Below are 12,199 nucleotides of genomic sequence, written 5' to 3'. Positions count from 1 at the left end.
CTGAGACTCAGCACCAAGGGATTGAGAGAACCTTCTGGATCAAAAGGGGTAAGAGTGAAATGGGATAAAGTGCCAATGGCTGAGAGATTCCAAACAGAGTGGAGGGGTTATTCTGGAGGTTATTCTTAGGTATTAAGTAGATATCACCTTGTGATTCAGGATGTAGTGGAGAGGCTGGAGGGAACTGCCTGAAAATGTAGAGCTGTGTTCCAGTAGCCATGTTTCTTGAGGATGACTGAATAATGATACAGCTTTCACAATGTGACTGCGTGATGGTGAAAACCTTGTGTCTGAAGATCCTTTTATCTACCTTGTCAAGAAATGAGTAGAACATATGGAATAAAAATAAATAATGGGGGAACGAATGTTAAAATAAATTTAGTACATAGAAATGCTAGTGATCAATGAAAGGGAGGGGTAAGGGGTATGGTATGTATAAATTTTTTTTCTGTTTTCGTTTTATTTCTTTTTCTGAAGAGATGCAAATGTTTCAAGAAATGATTATGATGATGCCTATGCAAGTATGTGATGATATTATGAATTACTGATTATATATGTAGAACGGAATGATCAAAATAGGAATGTCTGCATTTGCTTTGTGTTTTTTGGTATTTAAAAAAATTAAAAAAAAAAAATGTCCCCGCTCAAGTGCAAGCTGGCTGAGCCTTAACAAGCGTCCGACATGGGGATCCAGCCCCAGACCCAGCCCCTTTGCAGGGGCCACCAGCATCCAGGGGCCGGAACTGAATTCCTCACCCAGCGACGGGGAGGATGACGTCAACTTCCCATTTCAGATTGAGAAATGCTCCGAGTTACCCACCGGGGTAAATAGAGTCGCTAAGGGGCAAAAACATAGGGACGTCAGCAGTTAGCCTTCTCTGCAGTCAGCAGCTAAGAAACTTTGCTAACCCGCCGGGGAGGGATGTGGAGCACCAAGGCCCGGCCCAGGTGGGACCTCCTCTCCAGTCTCCTTCCAGCATGCCCCCCCACCCCATTTTCTGACCCCGCCCCCTGACCCCCACCTCCTTATGCAGTTGGGGGCGGCCGCCCACAGCCCCTGGGAGTCAGGCGAGGCCCTGAAGGGCGGGCCGGCGCTGTCTGGGGCCCGGGCCGGCTGTGCTGGGGCGGGCGGGCGGCGCTGGGGGGGCGGTCCGAGTCAGGGGGCGGGCGGGGGCCGAACTTTTGGCCGCCGTCCCTGGGGGGCGGCGCTGAAGCGCAAACGGCCCGGGTCCCTCCCAGGCGGGAGCAGAACAGGCGGTGCCCCCGGCGGCCGCGGAGCCATGGACGGCAGCGGGCCCTTCGGCTGCCCCATCTGCCTGGAGCCGCTGCGGGAGCCGGTGACCCTGCCCTGCGGCCACAACTTCTGCCTCGCCTGCCTGGGCGCGCTCTGGCCGCACCGCGGCGCAGGAGGTGCCGGCGGGCCGGGGGGCTCAGCGCGCTGCCCACTGTGCCAGGAGCCCTTCCCCGACGGCCTGCAGCTCCGCAAGAACCACACGCTGTCCGAGCTGCTGCAGCTCCGCCAGGGCTCGGGCCCCGGGCCCGGCTCCAGCCCGGCCTCCAGCCCGGCCCCGGCCCCGGCCCCGAAGCCCGCGGCGCCCAGCGTGCTGCCCAGCGCCCCCGAGCCGTCGGCTCCCTGCGCCCCCGAGCCGTGGCCGGAGGCCGAAGAGCCAGTGCGCTGCGACGCGTGTCCCGAGGGCGCCGCCCTGCCCGCTGCGCTCTCCTGCCTCACCTGCCTCGCCTCCTTCTGCCCAGCACACCTGGGCCCGCACGAGCGCAGCCCCGCGCTGCGCGGACACCGCCTGGTGCCGCCGCTGCGCCGACTGGAGGAGAGCCTGTGCCCGCGCCACCTGCGGCCGCTCGAGCGTTACTGCCGCACGGAGCGCGTGTGCCTGTGCGAGGCCTGCGCCGCCGCCCTGGAGCACCGCGGCCACGACCTGGTGCCGCTGGAGCAGGAGCGCGCGCTCCGGGAGGTGGGCGCGGACGCCTTGCGCAGGCAGGGGCTGGACGGTGGCGGCGCGCGAGCTGGCGGGGGGGGGGGGAGGGGGCCGTGGACACCCCCAGTCCCTCCTTCCCGGCTCGGAAAGGATCCTTGTCTTGAAATTACCACCTTCTCGCGGTGGTGGAGATGGGAATGGGGGAGGGAGGACACGCAGGACGCGAAGGGAGGGCGGGGGACCTGAGCCAGGGTCGATGTAGGTTTGAGCCAGGACGGGGCTGGGCCAGGCCCGTGGGGTGCCCGGGAGGCTGATGCCGGCGGCGAGGCTGATGCGCTCCTGCGCATGCCGGTTCGCATGCCGGTTCCAGCTGAAACTGGCCCTGGGCTGAGGCAGGGGGTGGGATGGGTGTGGCGGGGACAGGAGTGCCGCAGAAGAGAGGCGGAGGCCGGCACACAGCTCTGCTCTGTCCAGCAGATCCGCCGCGAGCATGTGTGCAGCCCTATCCTCTCCTTCCCGCCCCCAGTTTCCTTTGGCTTCCAGCCGGGTCTTGGTGCCTCCGGCCTTGGGATTTTCCGTCTCTCCTGCCTGGAGCAGTGACTCATAAGACCCAGGGGATTTACTCGGAATCCCCTGTTTTCAGGCCTACATTGGGGATACAGACCTGGGGGGGGTGGTCAGTGATCCCCAGAACAGTGGCAGGCCCACTTGTGCAGTCGCCCTGGCACACTTTCATCCTTGGCCTCTCTTCCCACTGGAGGAGGTTCTCAAGTGAATTTGAGCAACAGCAGGGTCCATGCCTGGCCCTGGACATGCCCTGTGTCAGGCAGGGAGGGCGGACGACCACGCCGGCCTCCTGTCCATGGGCATCTGGGAGTGGCACCTCTGGCACGGTCACGACATCATGGCCACTGCTAGTCTCACCCAGGCACAGACACCACTCTGGTTCCCCCCTCTTCTCTCTCCTGCGGGCCCTGGGTGCTGGCCTCTGGCCTCTGCCAGACCCTGGATTCACGGACGGTGTCACCCACAGGCTGAGCAGCCCCAAGTCCTGAGCGCTGCAGACGACCGTATGGACGAGCTGGGTGCCGGCATCGCCCAGTCCCGGCGCACCGTGGCCCTCATCAAGGTCAGAGCCGCCACCTCCCCCAGCCCCACTGAACGGAGGGTCTCCCCTGCCCTGGGGATCTGGGCAGGCTCGGCTGGGTCCCTGGGTGCCCCCGAGAGGTGTGGGCAGGGTGGGGAGGATGGAGCCGAAGCCCAGGACCATACCCTGCCCTCATGCCCACCCCCAATGCCGTCCCGTGCAGAGCGCGGCTGCAGCAGAGCGGGAGAGGGTAAGCAGGCTGTTTGCCGAGGCCGCGGCCACCCTGCAGGGCTTCCAGGCAGAGGTGCGGGGCTTCATCGAGGAGGGGGAGGCCGCCATGCTGGCCCACTCGCAGGGGGACCTGCGGCGGCAGGAGGAGCAGCGCAGCCGGCTCAGCCGTGCCCGCCACAACCTCAGCCAGGTCCCGGAGGCAGATTCAGTCAGCTTCTTGCAGGTGAGGGGGCTGCCGGTGGGAAAGGTGGGAGGCAGAGGGAGGCAGGGGCGGCGGGCATGGAGAAACTGCCCCCAAGCACGTGGCCTCGAGGAACTGACCCAGCCTCCTGGCAGAGCTGTCCCACCCCCGCCGGGCAGAGCTGGAGCCAGCACAACCTTAACCGGCATCTGTCTGGCACAGGAGCTCCTGGCCCTACGGCTGGCGCTAGAAGAGGGGTGCGGCCCTGGGCCCAGCCCCCCGAGGGAGCTGAGCTTCACCAAGTCGAGCCAAGCCGTCCAGGCGGTGAGAGATGTGCTGGCTGCGGCCTGCACCAGCCAGTGGGAGCAGCTGCAGGGGCTGGGAAGCAATGAGGACAGCCTGCAGAAGCCAGGCTCGGAAGGTGGGTGCTCCCCCACGCCTGGCTGACTCACCCTTTCCCAGTCTGCCCGGGCACCCCCAAGCCTGGTGCCCATCCAGAAGCGGAGGATGGAAACTGTGCCTGGCTCAAATCCTGCCAGTGCCTGGAGCCACCTCTGTGTGGTGACAAGTCAGTTTGGCCACAGAGGGCCCTTTCTCTTGCCCACCCCCTAGCTACAGAGGGGACTAGGATCCAGGGGGCAAGTGGCACAAGGCTCAGAACCCAGGGACCAGGCATGCATGGGGACACTGGGTGCCATATTCTGGCGTGTACCTGTCGCCAGGTGACTCAGGACCCTGGGAGAAGGGCAGGAGCGGGAACTGTGGTCTCTGGTTTAGAGTGGGGCCAGTGCGGGTGCACCAGTTGCAACATCTTGGGCAGTCTGTAGCGACCTGTCCCCACTGTCTCCTCTGCAGCTGATGCCGAGTCCCAGGCCCCTGACAGCACCAATCACCTGGAGAGCGAAGCCCCCAGGGACTACTTTCTAAAGTGTAAGTGGGCACCTAGGCCCTCCCCTGGCTGCCTGGCTCCCATTCCCTTCCCTCGTCCTTGGGGCGAACTAGGTTAGCTCATGGAGTGGTCCCCAGCAAAGAAGGAGAGGGGCCCGTGTATGGGGGAGACGGGTGCCTGGGAGAGAGGCCGTCCCATCTGAGCCCTGCATCTCTGTCCCGCCCGCGAGAGCAGTTGCCTACATCGTGGACTTGGACAGCGACACGGCGGACAAATTCCTGCAGCTTTTTGGAACCAAAGGCGTCAAGCGGGTACTGTGTCCCATCAACTACCCCGAGTCGCCCACCCGCTTCACCCACTGCGAGCAGGTGCTGGGCGAGGGTGCCCTCGACCGGGGCACCTACTACTGGGAGGTGGAGATCATCGAGGGCTGGGTCAGCATGGGGGTCATGGCCGAGGACTTCTCCCCACAAGAGCCCTACGACCGGGGCCGGCTGGGCCGCAACGCCCACTCCTGCTGCCTGCAGTGGAACGGACGCAGCTTCTCAATTTGGTTCCACGGGCTGGAGATGCCCCTCTCCCAGCCCTTCTCGCCCACCGTGGGCATCTGCCTGGAGTACGCCGACCGGGCGCTGGCCTTCTATGCCGTGCGAGACGGCAAGGTGAGCCTGCTGCGGAGGCTGAAGGCTGCCCGGCCACGCCGGAGCGGCCCCCCACCTTCCCCCAGTGACTCCTTCCAGAGCCGCCTGGACAACCACTTTGCAGGGCTCTTCGCCCACAGGCTCAAGCCGGCCTTCTTCCTGGAGAGCGTGGATGCCCATTTGCAGATCGGGCCCCTCAAGAAGTCCTGCATATCTGTGCTCAAGAGGAGGTGATGCCGGGGCCCAGACCTCCTGCTGTGCCTCAGCTCTGGCGAAGCTGACTGCTCTGAACCCGGGGGACGTCACTAGCCTTAGAGTAACACGCACACACACACATACACACACACACACACACACGGGCCCTCACCTTACCCTCAAGAGGCCCTGTTTCTGGGAGAGAGAGCCCCCCAGCTGGAAGAGATCAAGCTACCCCGGCCCCTCCTCCACCAGGTGCCCAGCACAGGGCCCAGCCCCCCCGGCACGTCGCGGTGCTCAATAAACATTTGTTGAACGACTGACTCCCTTTTCCATTCTTCTTTCCACCTGCCAAGAATCCCCAGGACTCTGCATCTTTCAGGAGCTCATCTCACAAGGGCAAGCAGGAGAGGGCAGAGGGCCCCTGGCCCCAGGTTTCCCGTTGGGAAGGAGAGTCCTGGTGCAGGAGATCAGGGCTCAGAAGTGCTTACCCCTACAGGTGCCTTCCCCCGAGCCCCCGGTCCTGCCAGCTGCCTGGGTGTTTGCTTTGGATGCCTCGAGTTCCCACCAGCTATTTTCATCCTCAATGCCACGGCCTAGTGCTGGACCTGCCTTCAGGGGTTTTGCTCGGGATGGAGGGCTCACATCACAGCCCTGGAGCAGGGCAGGGCCCCTGGGAGTGGCAAGAAAGTTTGAGCCCTGGATCCCTGCTTCTTTCTCTGTCTCTCTTACACAAAGACTTTTCATGGAGGGTCATGCTGAGCCAACCCCAGGTGGGGCTGGAGCTGAGGTTACCTACAAGAAAGAGACCTTGTCCTCCTCTGGAGTGTGCCCCACCTCTCTGCACCCCAGCTATTGGGCTGGAACACGATGCTCCATCCCTTTGCTGCCCTGCACCCCCTACCCTCCAGCCTGGGGGCCCCAACTTCTACTTGCAGGGGGCAGGCTTGCTTCCTGAGCCCACGGGGTGAGTGTTCCCGGGCCAGACTTCCTCCCTCCATCCTACTGGGTTCTCGGTGGCCCAGGTGAACCCCAGAGAGAGGCCGCGTCCCCCGGGGGCAGGGGCAGGTGCAGAGGCCTCTCAGCTGCCTGCATAAGGTCAGGCAGGACAGCAGGCGAGCCTTGCAGCCAGACAGCAAGGCCATACAAGTCCTGCCCTGGTCGCCTCAGCAGCTAAAAATAGCCCCTCCCACAGAGCCCTGCTTCTGCCCCCGCCACCAGGACGTTGTTTTTCCGGGTGGGGCCCCTTGCTCTGCTGAGCTTTGGGTTCTCAGCAAGTTCCCCCCGCCCCCCCCCCCCCCCCGACAGTCGCAGGTTCCCGGTTCACCCTGCACAGTGGGCAGGCCAGAAGGCTGCCGCTGTTGCTGTCACAGCCTGGACCGGCTGGGGGGCTTCCTCCAGCCCCTTCTCGCCTGCTGCCAGCCCCCCACCTTTCAAAGAACCCCGCCCACCCCTCTGGCACCCTATGAGTCTTCTCCTGCCCCTCCCCCATCCCCCCTTACTGGAGAAACCTCTGGTTCCCGATCTGCAGGAAGCTCTGGCATGTCCTGGAATGTGAGCTACACAGGCCCCGGCCCAGAACTGGGGCTTCCGGGTAGGAATTCCAGTCGGCTGTCCTAGCAGAGGGATTTCCAGCTTCCGAAGACTTTCACTGAAACTTGTTAAATAAGCATCTCAATGGCAGCCTTAAAGCTGGGGGGACCGGCTCGGGGTCAGAGGGCCCGATAGACTTCCCCAGGGATGCTGTCAGGTGCTGAGTTAGCCCTAATCCTGGGTTTCAGGCACCCCGGTCTGGAGCTTCTGCAACCCTGCACTTCCTCTGTGACTAGAGGATAGTGCCAGAGCTGGAGGGATGTGGGGTTGTGTGTGCCCCTGTGTTTGCGTATGTCTGAGTGTGTCTGCAAATGTGCCTAGGTGTGCATGCCGGCCTGTGCCTTCTGTGCCTTTGTGTTGTGTGTCTGCCTGTGTATGTTTGTGCATTTACCTTGCTCAGTGTTTTCCAAACAGTGTCCTGAGAAACCCTGGAGCCCTGTGCAGGTGCACTGAGGAGGTGGACTGGCAAAGAGGAAGGGAAGCCAAGGGAGGGAGTCTTTCCCCTCCCTGCTTCTGCCAATGCTTTAATCAGAGCAGATGTTATCTGTTTCATTCAAGATTGTTTGGGGAAAAAAGGAAGAAACTGTCAAAAAGAAAATATTTAGAAAACTAGTGCTCGAGACTGTACCTTCTGCCACCACCATTTTGCAGGTGAATAAACTGAGGCCGCGAGACCTTAAAGAGCTGCCTGAAATTACCTAGGCTAGGGCACTTCCTGTGTTAGTTCATGGCTTACGTACGTCCTGGTGCTCAGAAACGTCTAAACACACACTCACACACGTACAGTTGCACACCAGTACACTCACGCACACCCCCTGCTCCCCGCGCCGAGGCCCAGTTCCCAGGGCCACAAGAGCCCTTGGCAGAGCAGCACGCCCACCCCGAACCCCCGCAGGCCTCCCCCTCCCCGAGCCCACACAGGCCCCGCCCCGAGCCCCGCAGGCCCCGCCCGAGCCCCCGCCGGCTCGGAAGCAGCCATAGACAGTGGCTGGGGGTGGTGAAGGGCTGGATCTGGCTCCCGGGGCTAGGCCACCAGCCAGCCTCCGCTTGGATTTGTTTCCGTGGGAAAATGAGCCCCAGAATTCCAAACAACCGACGAGAAATGGGCTCCAGCCTTACTCCGGCCACTGGCAGCTGCGGACCGCGGGGCGGGCCCCCATTCCCCCCACCCTGTGCTGCCAGGAGGGCTATGGTGGGGGAGGCCGGGGAGCGAAGCGGATTAATTCCTCTTCCCTCCCTTCTTACCGTCCTCGCCCACCCCCACCCCAGGCCCAGGCGTCACTCCCGCTTTCTGGGCCGCCCCCTGCTCCCAGGCCGCGCGGCCCAGCAGGTGGGCTGAACCAGGAGAGGCTGTGGTTCTTCTAAATCTCTGCGGGGCCTGAGCTTCTTTTCCACCCCAGGGAGGAAAAGAGCCTTTACTGCCGGCTCTGTGTCCCGTCCAGCCCCACACCCAACACCCACATTCACATCTGAGCCCGGAGTACAAAATCCCGGATAGCAAGCCCAGTGCTTTCCGCTCAGTCACATCCCCTGGGAGAAGTGCAAGGACTGAGAAGGCCCCGGGTGGTCCTCACGGGCCTCACGCAGGACGGACACCCTCGAAGTCCTTCCCAAGCTACCTCAGAGAAGGGGCAGGGGTAGGGAGTCACACCCCTCTGCACACACACCTCCCCCACCACCAGCCTCTGGCCTCCCGGCTCACTAGAATGCTTATGGAACCAAGTCCCAGGGAAGGCAGAAAATATTCTTTGGTGTTTTGCATCCCTCATCTCTAAATGACATTCAGCTTTTGCATCTTACTCTATAATAGCTCTAATTTTGCTTTAATATAAAGAACAATGCTTCTGTTTGTCTCAGTTGAAGAGAATGGTTTTGTGGATGAGCTCTGTAATCACGACGCCTTGGCTAAAAATTCCACTCCAGCTATTTCCTAGCTGTGTGTCTTTGGGCAAATTACTTAGCCTCTCTGGGCCTCGGTTTCCTCATTGGTAAAATAAGAGAGAAGAGTAGCACTGCATGGCATTGTTTGGAGGATTAAATAAGATAATATAAGCAAAGGTTCTTTGCACAGTTCCAGAGTGAGCTTTTGTTGTTATTATTCCTCTGAAAAATCGAGTCAAGGTGACACTCTCGGAAGATGTACCCAGCCTGCAGTGGGGATGGAGTAGTCCCTGGATCTGTTTATCAGTAGCTAAGGCTAGCCCAGGCCTAAATTGGCCAGGACACTAATTTTGCTTCGCCCAGTAGGACTGGAAACTTTCAGTCATTCACTCGACAACATTTACTGAGAACCAGGCATTCTGCTCAGTGCTAGGGATGCAGCAGGGGTGGGGTGGGGGGTGGGGGTTGTGGGGTGACCCAGGCCCCCCTCCCCCGGCCTTGGCATCACACCAATAGCTGCAGGGCAACTCTAGCTCTGGCAGCACCAGAAAAGAAAAGGGCAAGGCCAGGAGATGGGGTGGTGGGGGAGGGAGGACGGGACAGCTGAGGCCTGGAGGTCAGGGAGAGGGGCTGGGCAGATGGGGGACGAGGAGGAGGTAAGGATTCTGGACTTTTCCAAGGAGCCATGGGAAGTCAGGCAGGTTTTTACAAGGGGAAATTGCAGGAGCAGATTGGAATATTTAGAAGTCACCCTGTTGTTTAGGTGGGCGTTGGGTTTAAGGGGGCAAAAAGAGGATGGGGGAAACAAAGACACCCCATCTTGATCCTTTTCCCAGGGAGATGGAGAGGGTCCACCCCCACCCCCAGCTCTAGGAAGAAGGACCCAAAAATAGCCGGGAGGGGTGGGGCCGTTAACAGCCACTCCTGTCCCTCCTCTCTCCAGCTCCCTCCAGCAGAGGGGTCCTTCCTTGGGGGCTCCTTGGGGCTGGGCTGGGCTGGGGGGTGCATCACCCCCTGTCTCGATCTGGCTGTCCGCGGGTTGGGAGGCACAGAAGTGGACAGATGACAGCAGGAGGTTTATATATCGCCCCGCACCCCACCTCCTCCCGCAGCAGGAATGGCTAAGGACTTGGGCTGTGTTTGGGGAAAGTGAACTTGACTGAGCGGATGGACGGTCGGTCTGGGTTAGGAGCCTCAGGGTGGGGTCCATCTCCATAGCAACCAGAAACAGCCCCAGCTGGGTTGTCCTGGTGGAAGAGTGAGGAACTTGTGTGGTTTGAAATGTACACGGCCACCAAAGACCTGCCCCAAAATAGGTCACTGCCGCCCAGGGCAGCTGCCACCCACAGCACCAAACGGCAGAAAGTTGAGTGTTTCCAAGAGTTTTCTTTCCCTCACTGGCTTATTTGAAAGGTGACAATTGGCTGCAGATAAGAGCAGAGGGGAAACAAAAAAGCGTGGTGTATTTTTTGTTTGAATTTGTTCTTTGACGCTCAGGTATGAGAAAGGTCATTTTTGAAATCTTTCTTAAATCAAATAAAATCTGATTATCACGCTCCCTTTGTTAAGAGGGTAAGAAATGCAACCTCAGGCCTGTTTGGGGTGGGGTCCTCCTCTACTAAACAATAATCCGGGGTTTACGCGGTCCCGAGAGGAGAGGAAGGGCTTCCAATCTTCCGTCCACCGAGACTGTTGGCTGAGATGCTCATTGTTTGGGCCCGAGTGGCTGCGGCTTAGGGTTGGGGATTGTGCCAAACTATTGTAGCTCAGCTCCAAACCCACTCTCCAAACTCTGCTTCCCGAGGCCGCACTGGGGCTCTGCAAGCCCAGTTCCTCCTTTGCGAACAGGTCCCCCAGGCTCCACCACTGGGGGCTGCTGGAGCTGGAGCTGCTCCGGTCTGCTGGCTGTTCCCGTGAGCGTGACCTCAGCTTCTTCACCTGGGCAGCGGCAGCTAGCTGACCCCTGTTTGTAGTGTTCCCAGCCCTTGCAGAACCAGCTACCTTAGAGCCCTACTTTCAGGGTTACCAGTACCACCTGGCAGCTGCCACCTCCTCGGAGGGCTGGGCTCAGTTCCGTGGGGCTCCTCTTTGCATGCTCCTCTTTAATGCTTCCAACTTTTCTCTCTGTTCCCCACTCCTAAGGGAGGTGGCTACTTCTTGCAGTTGCCACCGCTATAACACCTTAGCGTCCTTTCTTTACTTTCTTAATGACCTGATTACCTGACTTTATAGTGATGTGCTGTATTAGGTTCCTAGAGCAGCTACAACAAATTACATGAGTTTGCTGGCTTAAATCAATAGGAATTCATTCTCACAGTTCTGGAGCCCGGAATTCCAAAATCAAGGTGTCGGCCAAGCCAGGCCGCTCTTTGAAGGTTCTAGGGAAGAATCCTTCCTTTCCTTGCCACTTCTTACCATCTGGCTGGTATTTCTTGGCTTTGTTAAAAGAAATAAAACTAAATAGTTACTATGGCTAAGAGTTTTTAAATGGAGTCAGGAGATCATTCTGGAAGGATGCAAAGCCTCAAGGAACAACATTTCTCAGAACTCTAAGAACATCGGAACACCATAAACAAACCACGAGATAAAGGACTCTTAACTGTCTAACCTGTGTGCCCCAAATATCCACCAACCACAAACAACTTTTCTAATCTTCTTTTCCTTTAAAAACACTTGCCTTGAATGGAATGATATCTTAATGTTTTGTTTGTTGTTAATTTTTTTTTAATTAATAAAAAAAAAAAACACTTGCCTGGAAATGTCAAGACAGGACATGATTAGGATGGCTGCCTGAACCTGGGCTCGCTGAGTCGCAGTTCTAAGGCCCCAAATAAATGCCTTCGTGGCCTTGCAATTCATGTTCGCTATTTCCCCGTTGACGGCTTAGAGACACACCACTCCCAAATCTGCCTCCTTTGTCACATGTAGAGTCTCCTCCTGTCGCTTCCCTTCTTATAAAGGTCCCAGTTAGGATGGATTAGGGTCTACCCTAACCCACTATGACCTTATTCTAACTTCATTTTCAAAGACCCTATTTCCAAATAAGGTCGCAGTCACAGATACGCAGTTAGGAGTTGCACCTACCTTTTGCGGACACCAATTAACCCCCAACACATGTCTTTGTGCCTAGCTCATTCTTTATATTAAATGTCCTCTGTTCAGATAGCTGGTGTGGTTTCTACCTCAACTGTTTTGCCACACCAAGGAGTTGAGAATTACCCAAGTTACGCTGGTATAATCCTTTATGATGCTTGTTTGAGAACTTTGGGACAATTTCAGCTCCAGGAATTGGGTGGATGCAGTTCCCAGTATTGGGTGCGTGGGGGGGCCTGCTCTCAACCCCAGCACCCTGCTCTGCACCTCCCTTGACTCCACCCAACCCCCCCCACCCCATCCTGCTGGAACGGGGTCTTCAGACTATGGATTTCAAAAATCAATTTAGCAAGTGGCAACTAGCAATTTAAAGAAATGACAAAATGTGATGGGATATAGTAGAGTATATCACACTGAAAAATAAAAACGGTCCCAAACATGATCTGGGATGAATCTTTAAATTTTTTGATCTGA

The 12,199-nt window shown here is 58.4% G+C and overlaps 1 protein-coding gene across 2 annotated transcripts; it reads left to right on the top strand.

Moving 5' to 3' along the window:
* The first annotated feature begins 1,249 nt into the window (after positions 1–1,249).
* On the top strand, positions 1,250–6,435 carry TRIM47 (tripartite motif containing 47). Of its 2 annotated transcripts, none has more exons than XM_077163865.1 (6): positions 1,250–1,970; positions 2,968–3,063; positions 3,245–3,475; positions 3,656–3,854; positions 4,289–4,363; positions 4,557–5,314. In XM_077163865.1, exons 1-6 carry the CDS (start codon positions 1,281–1,283, stop codon positions 5,195–5,197), a joined length of 1,932 nt encoding a protein of 643 aa, XP_077019980.1. In that variant the 5' UTR covers positions 1,250–1,280; the 3' UTR covers positions 5,198–5,314. The 2 variants fall into 2 exon arrangements, with proteins under 2 accessions (XP_077019980.1, XP_077019981.1); XM_077163866.1 differs by lacking the exon at positions 1,250–1,970 and having other exon boundaries at positions 2,207–3,063; positions 4,557–4,984; positions 5,088–6,435.
* The last annotated feature ends 5,764 nt before the right edge of the window (positions 6,436–12,199 follow it).

This window comes from Tamandua tetradactyla, chromosome 6 (assembly GCF_023851605.1).
Source record: "Tamandua tetradactyla isolate mTamTet1 chromosome 6, mTamTet1.pri, whole genome shotgun sequence".
Lineage (NCBI taxonomy): Eukaryota > Metazoa > Chordata > Mammalia > Pilosa > Myrmecophagidae > Tamandua > Tamandua tetradactyla.
This window is presented reverse-complemented; position numbering and strand designations above follow the sequence as displayed.